Source organism: Bactrocera oleae, chromosome 6 (assembly GCF_042242935.1).
Source record: "Bactrocera oleae isolate idBacOlea1 chromosome 6, idBacOlea1, whole genome shotgun sequence".
NCBI classification, from domain to species: Eukaryota; Metazoa; Arthropoda; class Insecta; order Diptera; family Tephritidae; genus Bactrocera; species Bactrocera oleae.
In genome coordinates this window covers 40,823,021-40,842,406 of record NC_091540.1, presented here as the reverse complement: position 1 = coordinate 40,842,406, position 19,386 = coordinate 40,823,021, and the positions used below count along the sequence as shown (strand labels likewise).

General features: G+C 33.7%; 4 protein-coding genes across 5 annotated transcripts; 3 read left to right on the top strand and 1 right to left on the bottom strand.

Moving 5' to 3' along the window:
* Positions 1-2,233: 2,233 nt before the first annotated feature.
* Positions 2,234-5,275, bottom strand: LOC106616511 (ATP-dependent RNA helicase DDX42). The gene is made up of 2 exons (XM_014233197.3): positions 3,845-5,275; positions 2,234-3,780 (listed from the first exon to the last, which is right to left on the bottom strand). Exons 1-2 carry the CDS (start codon positions 5,153-5,155, stop codon positions 2,716-2,718), a joined length of 2,376 nt encoding a protein of 791 aa, XP_014088672.2. The 5' UTR covers positions 5,156-5,275; the 3' UTR covers positions 2,234-2,715.
* A 60-nt stretch (positions 5,276-5,335) lies between these two features.
* Positions 5,336-6,437, top strand: Blos4 (biogenesis of lysosome-related organelles complex 1 subunit 4). The gene is made up of 3 exons (XM_014233169.3): positions 5,336-5,495; positions 5,548-5,619; positions 5,674-6,437. The coding sequence occupies exons 1-3, from the start codon at positions 5,433-5,435 to the stop codon at positions 6,058-6,060; spliced, it is 522 nt and encodes a 173-aa protein (XP_014088644.2). The 5' UTR covers positions 5,336-5,432; the 3' UTR covers positions 6,061-6,437.
* Positions 6,438-7,156: 719 nt separating this feature from the next.
* On the top strand, positions 7,157-8,694 carry LOC106616488 (neurofilament heavy polypeptide). 2 transcript variants are annotated; one of them, XM_014233160.3, is made up of 3 exons: positions 7,157-7,266; positions 7,319-8,454; positions 8,520-8,694. In XM_014233160.3, exons 1-3 carry the CDS (start codon positions 7,174-7,176, stop codon positions 8,533-8,535), a joined length of 1,245 nt encoding a protein of 414 aa, XP_014088635.3. In that variant the 5' UTR covers positions 7,157-7,173; the 3' UTR covers positions 8,536-8,694. The 2 variants fall into 2 exon arrangements, with proteins under 2 accessions (XP_014088635.3, XP_014088636.2); XM_014233161.3 differs by having other exon boundaries at positions 7,191-7,266; positions 7,329-8,454.
* A 1,148-nt stretch (positions 8,695-9,842) lies between these two features.
* Positions 9,843-11,072, top strand: LOC106616492 (selenoprotein F). The gene is made up of 3 exons (XM_014233167.3): positions 9,843-9,999; positions 10,055-10,170; positions 10,228-11,072. The coding sequence occupies exons 1-3, from the start codon at positions 9,961-9,963 to the stop codon at positions 10,604-10,606; spliced, it is 534 nt and encodes a 177-aa protein (XP_014088642.2). The 5' UTR covers positions 9,843-9,960; the 3' UTR covers positions 10,607-11,072.
* Positions 11,073-19,386: the final 8,314 nt, after the last annotated feature.

Sequence of the window (19,386 nt, the reverse complement as noted above, 5' to 3'; positions counted from 1 at the left end):
TTTACTTAAAATCCTAACAATCAAGCAGAATTAAAAATTAGTCTCTAAGCAAACGGAAAAAATCATAAAATACAATAAAAAATTTTAAAAATCATAAAATCCCTACAACAACAAAAAGTATGCAAAAGAATATTGAATTTAATTTGTGCTAGACATTAAGCAGCAGAAGATGTGTGTAAAAAGTATAAGCAGTAAAGAAAATAGATATACATACATATATATATATATATATATATATATATAATTAACCTTAAAATCGTAGTGAGAAAGTAAAACTATGTAATAAAACTTAAATCATATGCTTAAAGTATTTAATTACATATTATGTGCATGTAGCTATACATACATACAGTGTGGTATTTGATGAAAACATAAATATTGTAAATACATACATAAATAGTTTTGCGTGAAAAAATGATGGCATATAAATATATTTAAAAAAAAAAAAGTGAATTGAAATTGATACAAAGTACACAAAAATAAAAAAAGTATTAAAAACAACAACAAATTGTGATTTTTCTTTTCATTTACACTTATGTTTTAACAACAAAACGGAACAGAAACACTTGCTAGACGATTTGATGCGAGATATTGCGCGCACTTTAGCAATATTTCTCCATTTGTGCTCGGCCTGTAACAGAAAAGTTGTTATATATTTGAAACTACAACAAAAAGTGTGCATCAGCACATCGAAAACACTAAAAACCATATTGTTGTTTTTGTAAGGTATTTTAACAATGCACCGGTTTTGGTCTGGCATATTTCGCAAACTTATAACAACAACATAATTTGTTTTTTGCCTACCTATTGACTGATGGTAACAGTCTAGTAGTCAAAGGTTTCGCTGTGTCGTTTTCAGAAAATGTAGCGTTTTTTTTGTTGCTTGAAATAAAAAATGTATATTTTTATGCGATATTTAATTTTCAGTTTGTTTTTGAACGCAATTTAACAGAATTTTTATTTTCAATTCAGATATATTATATTTTGGGCAAAAATTTATATAATTAAAAAAAATAATAAAACTAAATTTTTTTATTGTTTTTATCTAACGAAAACTGCATATGTGAAAAAATTTAGTGAATGAAAATCCGAATTTAGTGTAAACAAATGTTTGAATACAATTTTTAGTTAGTTGGTTTAATTTTTGACGATTTTCCGGTAAATAATAAAAAAAATAATAATACTTTTGCCAACCAGTTCTTTAAAAGAAAATTAACTTGAAATGCGCGTATGTAAATAATATTTGTTGTAAAATCACAAAAAGAATATAGTAAAAAATTTAACTAACTAAGAATAATGAGAAATCATACATAAATATTCTACTCTAGTTAAATGAATCTTAACCTTTCTCTCAAACTTAAAAAAAAAATATTGGTGATTGTGAGCGGAGCAAAAACAAATAAATTAAATGATATTTAAAAATATTTAATATATAAAATAAACAAAAAAAATTAACACAAATATATAAAAAAGTAGCTATTAAAATCACTTCATATATAAAATTATTAAAAAATGCTGAAAAATTAATTGATAAAACAAAACAAAAAATTATAATTTCATTAAAGTGTAAGAAATCTTAAACACAAAACAAAATACCATTTAAATATTTAACAGAAAATTTAGTAGTGGTTTCAATGTAAAACAAAACTGAAAAACTCAAATAATTCAATAAGCATAGCAAAAAATAAAATAAAAAATAATACACAATAAATCAAGTAATTTTAGTAATAAATATAATTTTGCTAAAGTATGCTTGTCACAATCTTAGCACAAGGTTTATTATTTGCTCGGTGAGAAGAATCCATTATATATATGTATGTTTATAGAAGCAAATTACAATTTAAAAAAAAAAAGAAAAAAAAAAAAACAATTCAAAATATTTATATAAGAATTAAGTAACAAAAATGCGCAAAATGTGATTTTTATTCTAAATAAAAATGCACAGAGATTTCGAGCAATATGCCGATTTACAAAATTTATGTTAAAAGAATACCACAAAAACTAATGAGTTTAAGCCAAGGAAGTAATGAGAACAACAAAAAATAAAATAAACGAATAAGTATTTAAAACATATTTGTGTATATATTAAAAAAAAATTTAAATAAATTATATTTAGCGTAAGCGAGCATATGGTCAGTGGCAGCGTGTTGATTATTGCGCAGAATGCGAGTCGATATATTAAGAATGGCATGAGATGAAAATAAAAGAATTACGGAAAAAAGTTATGAACGTCTTTTTCTAATTTCCATACTTTATTGGCATTACAGAGTAAGGTAGGTAAAAAGTGGTTGCCTATAAATGCACTTAAACAAAAATCGTACGCATAGCACGGAGTTTGCAATTAACGGCATTTATATCAATTTATCTCTAGAATATACACACATACATACATATGCACATCCGATGAGTACTTCGCATTTATTCTTTAGTGTCAGGATTAACTGTTTACGGTTTTCACATAATTATTATGCAAACAAAGAATAAATACATATAACACCAAAAGAGCAAGGTGCTGCAACGTTACGCAACTAATAACAGCTATTTTATGATGAAATATATTTTTATTTGAATGTGTTTAGCTTTACTTTGCAAAAATGTGAATGTGTGAAATGATTTGAATGTAACCTCAGCGGGCGCCAACTTCTACACCCAATGTCTTTATGCCAAGTACGAATATTTATATTCAATTGGAGCTTAATTGCTTTCGCCCCCGTTTCAATCCCAACGACTCTTCTTCTTGCGTGGTTTTCCACTGTCATCACCAGCACCAGCCCCAGCCGCTGCTGAGTTGCCACTTGACGTTGAGGACGTTGGCTGCATTGAGGGCAACAGAGGTGCAGGTGCTGCGAAAACGCCTGCCTCAGGCACAGTCTTTTCCCATGTGCGATCAGTGGAAGCCCGAAATTGCGACATGTATTGTGCTTTGTATGCCTCGCGCATGGCTCCGTAGCGATCGGTTGCTGGACCTGCAGCCGATATTGACTTATTTATGGATGCAAACGAGGAGGACTCATTTGCCGAATTCGATTTTACGCTGCTGCTGCCGCTGCTGCGTTCACGATAGCCTAAACCGGTACCACCAATGGTAACTTTCTTGCCCTTGCCCTGCTTGAAGCGCGAACTGCGGAACCACGAGCTCTTCATAGCCAATTCCATTAAGTCGTCAGGTACTTGCTGATCGGCACCCTCCAGGTTGCGCACCAGATGACCGGCGAACTCTTTGTCTTTGTCAGTGACCAATGTGTAGGCTGTACCTTTTTCACCCGCACGCCCGGTACGACCAATGCGGTGCGTATGTGTGTCGATGTCGCGTGCGATATCGTAATTAATAACGTTGCGTATATGCGGTATGTCCAAACCACGCGCAGCCACATCGGTGGCCACTAGTATGTCGCATTCCTTCTTCTTAAATTGTGTTATAACTTTGTTACGATCAGCTTGATCTAGATCACCGTGTAAGAGCAAACAGTTGTATTCTTTCACCATTAGGTTGTTGGCCACAGTCTCGGCATCAGCTTTTTTGGTGACAAACACCAAAACACTGCCTTCCGATAGGAACTTAACCAAATGACAGAGCAGCCAGTTCCACTTTTGCAGTGGATTGGGGAACACATAAACGTACTGTGTAATGTCTTGGTTGGCTTCATTGAGGTCGCCTTGCACGATGCGCACGGGATCGGTGAGTACATCACGTGCCAAACGTTCGATACGCTTTTTGAATGTGGCTGAGAATAGCAATGTTTGACGATCAGGACGGACATGATTGCAGATGGACCGAACCTGGAATAAAAAAAAAGATTTCGAAATACAAAACAAACTAAAAGCTTACAATTTTGTTGCAAACCTGCGGCTCAAAACCCATGTGGAACATGCGATCTGCCTCATCTAACACTAGAAACGTTACTCTTCGCAAATGTGTTGCTTTCATTTTTACCATATCGATCATACGACCAGGTGTAGCCACAACAATCTCAGCGCCTTGCTCCAGTGCCTTACTTTGCTCCCATTTCGAACCACCACCATAACAACATACAACATTGATATTGTATACCTTTCCGAACTTTTTAGCTTCATTGTATATTTGTAGTGATAACTCACGCGTGGGCGCTAAAATTAAGCCAATGGGACCATCACCTGTGCGCAGCTCACGCTGATCCATTATGTGCACAAGCATTGGCCAAACGAAGGCAGCGGTTTTACCAGAACCGGTCTTTGCAATGCCTATAATGTCACGTCCTGCTAGGGCTGTAGGCACTGCCTGCGCTTGTATAGGCGTCGGTTGGGTGTATTCTGCTCGCCGTATTGATTTCATTAGGCTTTCATCGAAACCAAAATGCGCAAATGAGGACACTGGTTTTGGTGGTTCAGGTCCAGTTACTTTGACGCCCAAGGTTTTTCGCAGCTCCCGAACTTGATCTTCAGAGAGATTGGCAATTTCTTCATGTTGTGTGTAGAAGTTCTTTTCAAATGACTCATATTCAATTTCAGAGTGGTATATAGGTGGTAAAGGATCAATATCTTTCTTTTTGGGTGGCGCTATTGGATTGCCATCTTCATCATATTCTATTTCAATATCCGAACCATCATCGCGAAGACCTGCATTAGGATTTTCTTCCATGTACCGATAATAACTTTCTTCGTCGTCTTCGTCATCAATATCTCCGCGCACGCCTTTCGTATTCTTTGGTCCGGGAACCTCTTCTACTGGAGAAACTACTGCATGTTCTTTGCGTACTTTTTCTTTCTGTACTTGCTGTTCAATGCCGGCCATAAACTGATCCAGTGGATCTTCATCGGAATCACTATCTGCTTTGTTTTTATTCACATAGCCGGGTGAGCCTGGTGCAGGAATATATGCTTGTTCCGGGGTTTGCTCCTCATCATCATCAAAATATTCATCTTCTGTATGTGATTTGCGTTTACCAATAAGATTTTGAGAAGCTGTGAACTGGCTTATCGATTCCAGCGATGTATAACCGTACTTGGTAGCTCCAGTGTTTCCACCGGCGCCACGAGCGCCGCTACCCCCTCGCTGAGGTCCACGATTATTAAGTGACGAGGGTGGAGGCACTGCGTTCATAGATGCGCCAACATTGCGGTTCTGGTTCACTTTATATGGAAAGCCACCACCCCCAATTCCTCGGTAATTACTCATTATCGTTAGAACACTTTAACTCTTTAAATTTACTTGGCACAAATCAATTATGAAAATATATTTTTTTCACTTAAAATATACACAGCCGTCAAAAAAGTCAAATCGATGAGAAATTTAATGTCAAAAGACAACATTCAAGCTAAGATATGTTTAGTGGATAAAATATTGCATTCCGGTGTGTGTGCTAAAGAAACACATCCGCAGGGAAACAGCTGTTTTGTTTTCACTTTGCCTTGCTGATAAGATAGAATATTTGTTGACAACGAAAAAGGAAGTTATGGTTGAACAGGCTGCGGAGGACTATGCAAAAATTTTGCAAAGCATTAATTTGGAACGAGAGGTGAGCCAAAATATCGTACATACTGCTTTATCTAACATTTGTATTCGCACAGATTAATCCGATTTGTATAAGTATTGAGGATATGTTGGCACGACTGGACGAATTCGAAACACTGCTTTCGAGTGTAAGCAAACTAGTTGAATCTAATGAATACGAAATTGATTGAATTAATTCACAGGTGCGAGCAGAAAACAACAGCATATTGGAGAATCACGTCAGTGGCATACTTGCATTTAGCGATAGTTTTCAGAATCTATGCGAGCGCATAGATAAGTTAGAACAATTTGTTGAAAAGGTAAATACCAACGTCAATGAGGTGGAAAACTCAATCGATATTGCGGAGCTTGAGTTGAATGTTACAGATTATAGTTTGAAGGGTTTACTTATTAAACCCCTCCTGGCCAAAGCCAAAGCGTCGGGTATTTCTTCTGAAGCACCGGAGCAGCCGCAAAGTAACTTAAAAGATGGCGAATTTCAACCAGTACAAGTATTTCAAACAAATGTACACTTTGATAGCAGCCAAATTAGTTATAGTGAAGAGGCACAAGAATATCAAACTAGTTAGTTGTGCTTTAAACCTTAGTTATTAAATATAAAATACATGAAGTTTAGTCAATTGGACAGTGTGGTTAAAGTGGAGGCCTACATATATACTAGATAGTTAATCATTATTCCAAACACTTTAAAAGTTGCAATATAAAATATTTAATTTGTTATTTTATCTATAGTGTAAATATGTGACAAGTATAAAGTTATCCACGGATTATTTAAGAAGAACTCAAAAATTGTATTGTTGTTGTTGTTGTAGCGACAGAATTCTGCCGAGTTGAAATTGTATTCGCACTAGTTGCTTTCAAGTCCACATATGTACATAAGAACATATTTTATATCTTTGTCGGTAGACAATATTTTAAAAATAAAGGTCAATGAATTTATTATTAATGAATTATTTTTATCATTGTTAGGGCCGCATTTTATAAGAATTTACAGTTTCAGTTCATATAAATACACAAAAGTTCCCTTTGAACACATCGGGGTAATTATATATCTATATATGTTTTTTCTATTACAGGTATTTAAGATTTTAAAATGTAAAGAGTGGCATCTCGCTACTAATCGATCTGCATTGTTTTTCTTTATAACTAAATTAAATTAATTTAATGCTGAATCTCGCATTCGTAAACGTCGAACCATTATAACATTTTTTTATCAATTACACACTAATTGATGATTCATTGCATAACTGATTGTTAGCATGAAGCAAATTCGTAAATAAATAAATTTTACACACTTACATAGTAAAGATGAAGATAAATAAATTGAGCAGCTTGCTAATTTTTTATTTATGAACCGAACAATCCATACAATTACCACCAGACATTTATATGTGTATTTTTCTTTAAAAATAGGTCAAAATAAAAAAGTAAAATGTTTGTATTGAGTCGCTAGTATGACTTTGTGTGATGTTATGAGGATCTTCGCATTACTACTTTCCAAAATATAGCTTAAATTGATAACTGCTCTGTTTTGTACTTCACATTCGCTTTAATTAGCACAAATTATCGAAAAGTTAACAATTCCTGTAAACACTTATCCGACAATGCACGAACATTTTCTCACTTGAGTCTCGTTTTATTTATTTTTTCCATTTTTAATTTTGCATATTAACTGCGTGTTTATGTATAAAAGCCATAAATATAATGGCTGCAAGAGTAGTGTTGGTTCATATTTCAAAGATTTATGCAGCAAATATAAAACGATGCGACAGATTGTAAGTAAATGCATTTGTTATATAATTTCAGACTAATTATATTTTCCTTAAGATTATATTAGCCTGCTTAATGGTTTGCTGCGTTGCAGCTCCTACGTCACAACAAACTTCAACTGCAGCTAAAGAGCATGATTTACCGCTAGAGCGTCCTAGTCCTATTAATCCCGATGTACCCAGTGATCCTAAGCCTGCTGAAAAGATCACTAAGATCACCGACCCAAAAGAAATTGTGAAACATAAACGTGAAGCTGAAGACAACCCTTATGATCATATAACACGTTTTGCGCCAACTGCGCTTCCTGTCAGACAAGCTGAAAGGCTGAATAAACATTCACAAGAGTCAACCGAGCAAAGTTTGGAGGCTGATTCTACTCATCATCGTCAAAAGCGAGAAAAAGAGCAAAATAGAGAAACGAAAAAATCTGCAAATGTGTCTGCATCTACACCTGTATCACCTCTCAAGGCACATCCTGAGCCAGTCCCTGCTCGCGATTTACCCAAATCGCGACAACGCCGTCAAGTAGATCCCCATCTAATTGGAGCATCCACAGTACCAGTAGCACCACTTCTTTATATTGAGGAAAAAAATAAATCAAACGAAGAAGAAGTTCAACATGAAACAAATTCTGAAGATCCACTTGCATCAGAAATTAGTGACCACACTGAAACTTATGAATCAAAGAGCACAGATGTAGCAACGCCAGTTAAACGTGATATACCTGTTCCTTTAGTGCCTAAATATCATCATCCTGAGGAGTCACCAAAGAGCGGTGAAAAGGCAGAGAAAGGTGAAAAAAATGAACAACAGAAACATGCAAGTGAGGAGGATAGTAAATCAAAAGAAAGTAGTGAAAGTAATGAAAGCCATGAAGACTCTAAGGAAAAGAAACCAGTGATCCAATCACAAAATCTGCCCATAGATCAACATCAAGAACCACATATCCCGGTACAAGCTTCCCACACCACAGTTAACAAAGAAGAATTAGAGGAACACACTACACCAGTTTCTGAGCAAACCAAACCTGCTGACGTACAAAACGTCACATCTGCTATAGAGCATATAAATGAGCCACTCGTGGAACAGTTAGCCGGCGTTGTGCCAACTGAGGTCATTGCTTATGAAACCCCCGCTAGCAAAGAGATTGTCATCATTAAACATCCTATACCTGTTGCTGAATTGTTTTCAAAGTAAAGTATATGCACATATTTAAGTATAACTGCAAATTAATAGAAATTTTATTTATTTTTTATAGTCATAAACCGACATGAACTCACCTTAATCGCTAAATTTGGAAATTTTAGTATAATTTTTTTGTTTCATTCGTAATTTGCACTTATAGTTGTTAAAACATATTTTTACACATTAAAAAACTAATAATATATTGTATTTTATACATGATGAGAAATAAAACACTTATTTAACGATTATGACATTTTATTTTCACTTCCGTTGCGTTAGATTCCGCGCTGTTGGCGGGACAAAATTGACAACTTATCGGATTAATTGTAAATAAAATAAAATTAACCTGGAAATTTTCTATATTTTTGCTGTTTTATTTGCCATGCTTTGTTTACATTTTTAGCATTAAGCGCGAACAGATATATAAAATGCAGGTCCGTTATTTCAACAAGGGGCCTAAATAACTAATACTATCAATGACAATATGATAAGAAGATACTGTTACTCCAGTACTTTTATAAATTTTGATTAATCGATGACATATAAGGAAATAATATATTAATTACAAATGAAATAAATATTTTTATACGTAAATTCTATGTAGGTAGTGTAGGATTTTATGCGGATATAAATTCGTTATGTTATGTTTGTTAACAATTAATTTATAGTTCAATTCAATATCATATTGTGTTTTGAATGTTTCACACGTGTATACCATATTTAGTTTGATTATATTCTAAATGTTTTAGATTGTGTATCGATTTCTATTTGTAGTAAAATAATTTATTGTAACATATTTCACTACTCGTTATTCAAGCTATTATTGTTCAATTTTAACATGGCGCTCTAGGTAGCTTGCCGATGAAGCCAGTAGTGCATATACATATACATATGTATATACATATGTTTATATTTACCTCTGAGGAAGAGGGTATACATTTTTTAGGGAAATTTTTAAGGTAATTTTCTATATTTTTGTTAAGGTAAGTTCAACTTGTATATTTCTATGTATGTTTATAAATATGCGCGTATCTTGAGGATATTTAAATTGCAAAATAAACAAACCTAATTGCTTCATCCATCTTCCGATTGCCATTTCCGTATTACTCAGAATTTAGCAAGGAAATTAACTGCACTGCATTATCAATAAATCGAGTGGAAATTGCGTTTAGAACTGAATTTAATAATAATTTTTTTTATTATCAGGTTTGTTTTATTAATTTCTTCTTTAACTTAAATCATTTTAAGGCACATAATTTATATATTCATATGGGCATAACGAAGTAAATGACAACATAATATATTATTTTTAAGTACCGAGTAATCTATCGAAAAATATTTTATAAACATGTAGGGTTTTATTCATTTTGATAATTCGACACCCTGTGATATTTGCGTAGGCATTGTCAAATATAAGCTGTGTTTAATAAGCATTGTTCTACTGCCATAACTTAATAACAAATTGTACGTGTCTTTTATGTTTACTCGTTTAAATACTCTACCAAATTAGAAAAATGTTAAAATATATTACATTGTTAGTAACTTTATGTGTTGTAAGTATTGTTTATGAGTCACAAATATTTATTTCAATAATGCGAAATATTACAGTGCAGCATATTTGCTGAGTTCACAACGCAGGACTGCCGAGAACTTGGGTTTAACAAAGCCCAATTAATGTGTTCATCCTGTGAAAAATTAAATGATTTCGGCTTGGATTCGATAAAGTAAGTAAATTTTTCCGAAGAGACAGGAATATTGAGCACGTCTACTTTTGTTTATAGGTCACATTGCAAGGAGTGTTGTACGCTTGATAAACAGCCGGCTGCACAGCGTCGTTGGCCAAAAGCTATACTCGAAGTATGCACATGCAAATTCCGTGCTTATCCACAAATTGAAGCGTTCATAAAGAGTGGTAGACCGGCGAAATATTCGAATTTACAAATTAAATACATGCGTGGCCTTGATCCGATAGTGAAATTACTAGACGCTCGCGGTAATGTGCAGGAGACATTATCCATTACAAAATGGAATACAGACACCGTCGATGAGTTCTTCGATACACATTTGGAAAAACCAGCTGTAAAAAATAGCGGCAAATCTGCTTATAGCGTAGTGGAAGAGGAAGATAGTGAAGATTACCTTGAAACAAATCGAATTTAGTGATCAATAGTAATATAGCATATTTAGCAAATTAATCAAATTCGTTTGTGTATTAGCTAAGTTAAATGTGTTTATTCTAATAGTTTAGTGAAATTACAATAATATCTTCCTGTTTGTACTAAACTCAACATTAAATATTGCATTGCATAGGTTATAGGTTTGTACAATGCAATAGAGGCGCCACATAAATGGCTACAGTAGCAGCAGTGTCAATAGATTATAAAAAACTTTGTTGTGTTTTTTGAAAAATTAATATGATTTTAATGCTGGATTTTATTCGTAAAACTACCTCAATTTTGGTGTTTTCAATAATAAGTGTCAAGTTTACTTCTGGTTTTCAAATCGAAGAGATCCTTGTACTATATATAAAATCAATTGTAAGCTATTTTAATTGTAGATATATTTCTTTTCCTTTTCAAATATTGTACAGAGCTTTTAAAATAAATTGGGTACCAAAATTATGAAACTTTTTTGTTTGTTTCAGGTAATTTTTGAATTGTCATAAAAAAAAATAAAAAAAATAAAGAAAGTCAAAAATTTCAAAAACTAGCGGCTAATGAAGAAAATTATCAAATAATTGGCACGTGGCCATACCCACGATTTCAACCCTCCTAGCAATCTGAAACTAAAAAACAAAAAGAATTATTAATCTTGAATAATGTAGCAATGCCTCGAACTACGGAAAAGTTATGGAAAAAAATATCACTAAATGGCGACTGCCTTCAAAAAAATTTTTACCAATGTTTTGACAGTTTCGATATTTAATAAAAAAATTAAAAATAACAAAGATTTAAATGTGGGAATATGGCTAGCTCCGGACATAGAAAAGTCTATAAAGAAGACTCTAAAAATCAGTTTCAGGTTAATGGGGACAGTAGTAGTTTCGAAAAAGACAGTTTTGAGAAAAACGCGCTTAGTTTTAAGTAAAAACTAAACTAGCCAAGTTGAACGACACTAAACTGGCTATCCTTTAGAAAATAATTTAAAAAATATCTTTAGAGAGATATTTTTTAATATCAAAACTGTCCAAATATATAAGAATTTTTTTTTAGATATTTTAAAATTTCTAGACTAGAATACGGCTTTCATAAATAAAAGAAAATAGGTAGATTCTGTATTGAATTATGACATTAATTGACGTATCCTATACTTACATTCATATATACACGTAAGAAATTGCTTATAATCAGCACATAATTATATATATGTTTTTTTTTTTTTTTGAGAAATCTTACAATCGAGAGAGGCGCGGCTGTTCAAGGGAAGTGATAACAATGACTGGTGTTTTTATATATACATTTGTTCAATATACAGTCTATTAATTTGTTTACTAAATTGCTAATAAGATCTTAAACAAATATATATACATACGTAAGCGCTTTCATTAGGATGGTTACAAATACTTTCAAACACAGAATGATGTAAATAATTTTGGTATGAGCGAAGAGCTGTCACTTTAACAGTTATTCTCGACAAATATGCATCACTTGTAAGAGGTAGTTATACAATTTAGCAGCATAAGCATTTAACATTATTTCCATTTTAACGGTATTGCTTTCCGAACCTTGTCTGCTGAAATTTTTTTTTACTAACCTAATGTACGTGCATTTACATATTAATTTTTGTCATCTCACTCACAACATGCGATCTAAAAACAGTAAATATATCAGTTCTTATCAGGCCGATAGGCTTTTTGAAAGGAGGCAGGCCTTGTTTTGTGCCGTTGCACCCCACATGGCTACGCCAAATGCATACGGTTCATTTGATTTGCGTGGAACAATAAAATCTGCTGATTTTGTGCTACTAACTTGACACATGTTTGTTGTTTTTGTCATAATTGTGCCCCCCATGGGAGAAATATGAGCATATGCATACATAGAAGGCATTTTTTAGCTTCACTTGCTTCAGAGATGTATGTATGTACACATGTTTATATTTGAATATCTCTATTTTCTGTAACTATTTGTTTTCGAACCTTTTGGAGCGTAATTTCATATTGACAAACTATTTGTATGATATTTTCATATTTGCTAAATGCAAAATAGCTTGCTTGCAATAAGCGCACAAATATAATAAAATCTTTTTCCGTACATGTACAATAACCAGAGTTGTGAATTAAAAAATTAATTAAATTAATGTTTCCAGTTTCAAAATGTTGGGATTTAAAATGGAAAATTTAATTTTTAAAAGCAAAATCGGAAACAAAAATTTAACTTTTAATCTGAAAATCAGAATTAGAAATTGATCAAATATAAATCGTTTGAATATGTAAGTGTGCCGATCACTGCTCTTGAGTATTGAATATGATGGCTATGTGCAAACTCTAGTTCAAAATGGTACAACACGAAGTACTCAAGCGCAAAAAAATGTAAAATCAAAATTTAATCGGTATTTGGAATTAAATATTTATTTTTAATTTTCCCACTCGGTATGTAAGATTAGGAATTTGAAAATTATTTTTATTAGGATTTTTTTGATAAAAAATAAAAAAAACTGTTTAAATGTTATTTATATTTTTTTTAATGAATTATTTGCAATCCTAACAAAAACTCATGATTATTATAAAAAATTTAAATTTAACAAAATGGCAGACTTCTCGAAAAAAGGAAATTTTAATTTTGCTCAAAAATTAACGGAAATTTGGCTCGCCAAAATTATATTTTTCAAATAAACCAAACTGGTACAAGGGTAATTGTACAAAGAAATTTGTACTAAATAAGCAGGTAAATTCAAAACGAACGAATTTCAAAATTTTAGTTTTGAGAAAAACGTGTTTACAGATTGAATTCTAGAAGGCTGTAACTCCGAAATTACTCCAAATATTAATTTAAATTTTTAGAATGTTTTGTTTTTAAGGTATCGGCTATAGGAAAATTCCAAAAAATACAAAATAATTTTTTTCGAAATTTCACACTAGGCGTGCCCATTAAACATTCACTTAGGTAATTTCTTTGTTTATATTTCCAGTTAAATATGATCATAATTTAGCTAATTTGTTTTAGACAAAAATAATATTGACAGTGTTGTGCTTTTATTTAAATAACTCTGTGGATATGTGTACATACATCTGTATGTATGTATCCTTGAGGGGTCTTTTTCACATTAATTTAGAAAATCTATACAAGCGTGTGTGTATACATACTTACATATGTATCGTACATACCTATTGACTTACCCACAAACCCATAAAACACTGATGAGCTTTACTGTGAATCAATAATCATAGTTTGCAGCTTTTCACACCTAAAATATTATAGATATGTAACATACACTAACACATCCATACATACCCTTTGTTTGCACATAACACTTTTGTATTTGCATATTTAATAAATTTATATGGATTCCCAGAACTTAATCACCGTTTCCATTCGCCCGTGCCAAACGTAATGCAGCTGCTTTGCTTATCGGTTAGAGCGTTTGCGCATTTTCATATGCGCTCATAGCTACGAGTATGTTTGAGCCTGCGCACTGGTTTACATGACAAAGCTGGCTCTTTGTGTGCGTTTTGTATGTGCATTGGTCGTAGGCTCGTTTTCTGCTATTCGCCAGGGCTGTTACGTAATCTCTACTTAGATAATACAGTGCAAAATACTAAGGTGGTTCGAGGCTGCGTTCGGGACGAAAGGTATATTTTCAACAGTATAATTATAAGGATATTGACATTCATGCAAAAATTCCATTAGTTGGATGCCCTTAGTCATCCACAAATTCAGCACACCTCAAAAAGTTTAGCAGCTCTCAAAAGTTAGTACGAAATCGAAAACAACAAACAAATTTGTTGTTGCATATTTACTCATCATCGCTGTTCATTGTTGTTGACTCCCTCTAGAAGTGTTGTTGTTGTGTATATTTTTTATGGATGGTTATGCAAATGCTATTTTTTAATATGTATATAAATATTTACACGTATGTATGTACCTATTTGTGTGTGCAAGAGCGCGTAATTTGTTGCTGTGCATTTGCATTTGATTTCTATAATTAGAAAATCAGCTTTGACACACCCATGGAAATGCGCGTATTGCCAAATAATCATCGGTGCGAAGACAAAACAGAATTCGCGAGTAAATTTTTATTAAATTTGTATTATTTATAAATAGTATATGTATATGTACTGATAACTGAGTGCATACGTAGTAAAAGAAAATTAAGAAAGTTTTTTTTCTGTTTTGCAAGGTTGAGTGGAGAGCTAGCAAAGAGCGATCATGCAAGTGAGAGTGCATCAGTAAGTAACGGCACTCTCTTTTTAATTAAAGTATATTTTTAAATGCCATAAAATGTATTAATAAATATTCGCAAACTGCTTAATATGCATTCCTTAGTATTTTATGCTCTTTGGAGTAAGCTCCACCGTATCAATACTCAAACTCCAGAGCTCTGAAACTTAAATTTTGCCTTTGACATTTGCACATTTACTCATAAAGTGATGAGATAAGTTGTGGGACAAGAATCGGAAAAAAATCGCACAACCCGGAAGTGCCCTTTTTCGAAAATATTGCTAATAGTTTAACCTGGTCGACATTTTGGAATGGAAAGTAGCAACATAGCAACTGTCATACCTACAGAGAAATTGTAAACAAATACATTTTATACATAACAGTCATGTACGAGTACAATGTTTTCCGGTAAGACGAAGTCCAAACAGTGTAACAACAGTTGGAGGAGGTTGGAAGACTATTCTGCAGAACCCTTATTTGATTGCAGTTCCGAAAGACATATTTCCTTTTTCAGTCCCCTTTTGCTAACTTTCTCACTATGAAAATGTGTGTCATAAAATTATCGGTTTTGTGAAGGCCGCTTAACAGGTTATATCCACTCCACAGACTGGTAACACTTCGCCCCTGTTGCAGTTGGGAGGTATCTTGCTAAAGTCTGACTTTTTAGTTATGTGTTCGTTGCTTTTCAATAGCACAACATTCAAATAAGAAGTCTTACTATGGTTGGGGGCACAAAAAAGGGCTGGATCAAAGTGCCATGCGATCCGTGCCGAGGATCAACCTGGCTGGGGCCCCGAAATAGCTCAGTCTTGAACGGAGCTTACAGATAGATGGCGTCCGCCGTGATATGATAGCCTTACTTGCGTAGCGGAGTCTATACGCAAGCGGACCCAATTTCCCCTAAACTTCTGGGTTCAAAATATGAATCAGTATAATGAAAATAATAAAGAATTAAAGGAGTCCGGAAACCGGAGGGAACAAGTGTTTGTCACGAAACCAAAAGTAGCCGGCACCAAAAGAAGAGCTAAGCCGGGTTTAGGTGCAAGGTCTGACACTAACCCTATAGCTGAAGCTAAGTCTTGTTCCAGGGGGTCGGAATCAAACCCGGTAGCTAAAGTATGGCTACGAAGAAGGGAGGGAATGATATGCCAAAAATGAAGCGGCCAGTAGTGCATCTGCCAAAGAATGGTTTATTTTTAAAGTCAATGACCCAGCGAAAGTCAGGAACGCGGAGAAGCGTCGGTTTAAAAGTTTGACTGTGCCACATAGAAACGAGCTTGGTTTCTGGTAGACTCCTAATAAGAATCAGAAAAAAAGCATTGAAAAAAAAATCGTGAAGTTGGTGAGGTTGGACCTCATACAATTAAACCCCGCACAGAGATTTGACTTGATTGAGTTTAGAAGTGGTAAGGAAATTACACAAAAAAGTGTTCTGGAACAACATCAGCAAAGAACAATGGGAACTTTTCAAACATATGAATGATTTTTAGTGTTCCACCCATCTCCAAACTTAAAAATTTTTGGTTCAGATCACAGAGTTGCGACCGCCAAGGAATCGTTTGCACATGAAAGGTTACCTGCGAATTAGTTTAGACCCCGACTCTAATACAGGAATTAGGGGTATTTTTAGTCAAGGTCGTATTGTAGATGGATGCAGAAGTTCATTACGCAAAGTGTGCTCTTGCTTAGAAACTCTCAATAATCGTGTGCTCGAAACTTTCACTATTGAAGTGGATTCCACTAACAAAAAGCCTGAGAAAGTTCTCATGCACTTACAAGAATCTAATCACTAATGAATTTTCTAGTACTACTTGTAATATAATAATATAATGAACATATGTATGTATGTATGTGTGTGTGTTTGTATGCTTCGCGGGCATTAACCAGTTATTTTATTCGAGAACATCTCAAATTCAAAGTGCTTCATTTGCTATCAACTCAAGTTATTTTTAAATATAATTATTAATATATATACATATATATTGTTATTCATACATATTTATATAATGTATAAGTTTTGAAGCGATAATTAAAGTACAACGCCAGTACGCGTTATGAATAAATAGTAATTATACGCTTTGAATGACGACTAAAGTTCATGTTTGTATGTGGGTGTGTATGTGTGAATATGTTTTTAATACATAGTAGTAGTTCTTAAAGTTGTAAAAAACAACACAATAAATATTATTTATTATTGTACATTTTACTTGAATCAATGGCGCAATTGACAGGAAATAAAACAAAAACAAAGATATTTTTATTCTACTCAATCAAGTCTAAATCTTAATAGTTCGAAATACCGAATGTATGTTGATCGGTTGAAAGCTAAATGCGCGTTACCCAGTGCCTCATATTTTTAGCAATATAATTAGCTTGCCTACACCACTACTATGGCACTAACCTGAGGATCGAAAAATCCCAAACAAATTTAAGCCTATCTAAAGAATTCGGCTCTCATGTGAAGAATTATCCGTTGGTAATTCATTTGTGAACTTGTTAACTAATTGCGACCAGCACCAATACTCGCCCAATAGTAAATTATAAAGGCAGGTCATAAACGTCACTGATAAGTGTACATCTAACTGGTACAAAATTAAAATAGCTCATATACGCGTGTATTTCTCGCACAGTGGGCCATTTAAATCGTTTTGTGTACAAAAATAAATTTCTTTTATGAAAAAACAAAAATGAATTGGTTTAAATTTTGGTGTATTGAATGTAAGGTGGTATGCTCGGCATGAAAATGCAACTCGTAAAAATCCATGGCTCTATCCTAAAGTGGCTTAAGAAATGAAAGAGAGTTCACATCGTCAGTTGAGGATGTTTCTGAATATTCCAATACCAGGAAAATTTTTACTCTACGCGACCTTCAGCCCTCGCTGCGCTGGTTCTTTGGACTCATTGGAGCTCTCCCTCGAAAAATGAGTGCTTATTTTAATCATGATAAAATACTTTAATTTATGAAGTATTAGTAAATTTGTGAAATCTTGAAGTTCCTCTTCATAATCTTCAAAAATTTGCTCGAATTATATCTGAAGAAGTGTAACTGCTTAACTTCTCACTCCAGCATCTAAATTTACATGTAGTAATAACAAGAAAATTCCACCCACCGTTGGCACCGGATATTGTGAGGTTAAAACAATTGTTTCTCTGATGCCAGCATTTAAAAATAACATTCGAAAAATTGAGACAATCGCGCTCACAAAAAGCAAAGACCGAATCAGGGTAAAAGCGTCTAATAACGCTTGTTTACCCATTGCTCTCTAACAGCTGTTTCAATCGACAACAACTCTCTCTACTTTTTATACGCACTTCGATTAGGGCTTTCGGTTAAGGAACTCTTTAGTTGGCTGTTAAGAACGAAAACTGACAAAAATCCAGTAAAAACCCTTTCACCTTTGGTTGGTAAACAGTTTGGATCTAACCCACTTGAAGTGCTGTTATAGTTTAGGTAAGCCACTGTGACTAACATGCTTTCCTCATTTTCGGAATTTCCCAACAGATGATAGTACGGAAGTGTACAGCAAAGCAACAATTATTAATTCGTAATTTGTAATGTGTTGTTTTGTTTTTAATTATGGTATTGCGTTTTCTAGCACCGCACCTTGCCTCGTTGTTCGCTTTGACAAGTGAAATCTATTTTGTTTTTGCCCATATCATTTTTGGAGTGGTGAGTTTTGATTGTTGACTTGTTGGACCACCTGTTGTTTTGGTAGCAGCAGATAAAGCGTTATTTCTATATAAAATTGAAGCAAAAATAAAACAGAAAAAGTAGCTTGGAATTAATCGTAGCCGTATCATAATTTTGTATTTAGTTACTAGCTAAAATTGGGGAATTAATTAATTAATTAATTGAGGCGTTTCACTTTTTTCCGTAGACTCATACATACGAGGTCTGTTCAAAGGAAAAGGTTAATTTCGCTTTTTCGCGGGTTGTGTACATTCGATTATCGATATTTTGTTTTTGTTATAATCGAACACCTATGTTTATCATGTGCTTGCATTAGAAGGCAATTTCGATTAGTAGTTTGTTTTTGACAACACAACAGAAAAGGTTAGTCACGTTTTTGTGCGCTCTTCTATTTTTGACTCCAAAATTGCTAAACTTTGAGCAAAAGCAATGTCGCATTAGTATCGCTCAGAAGTTGTTGAAGGACGTCAACAACGATCCGGGTTGTGGAAAAACCAATCATGGATTCTGCACATCACAAAAGTGCACCAGCTCTCACATCAATGCTTGTTCATGAATTTTTGGCCATAAACAAAACCGTAATCACGCTTCAACCATCGTGAAAGCATTTTGCCACAATTGATGAGATATTAGGTCCGATCTCGATATCTGATCACTTTTTATGCCCCAAAAAATACAAACTTACTATTACTCATCAAATTATTATCTACCTTGTATGACTTTAGTAAGATTCTTTTTTCTGACCGCCTCACCATCAAGAGGGCTGGTGTAAGGTTTTTTTGCGCAAATTTTGTGGAAAGCGATTGATTTGAGTTATCTGTCTCGAATAAGTTCCATTAAAAAACACGTGATAAATCAATATTACTGAACGG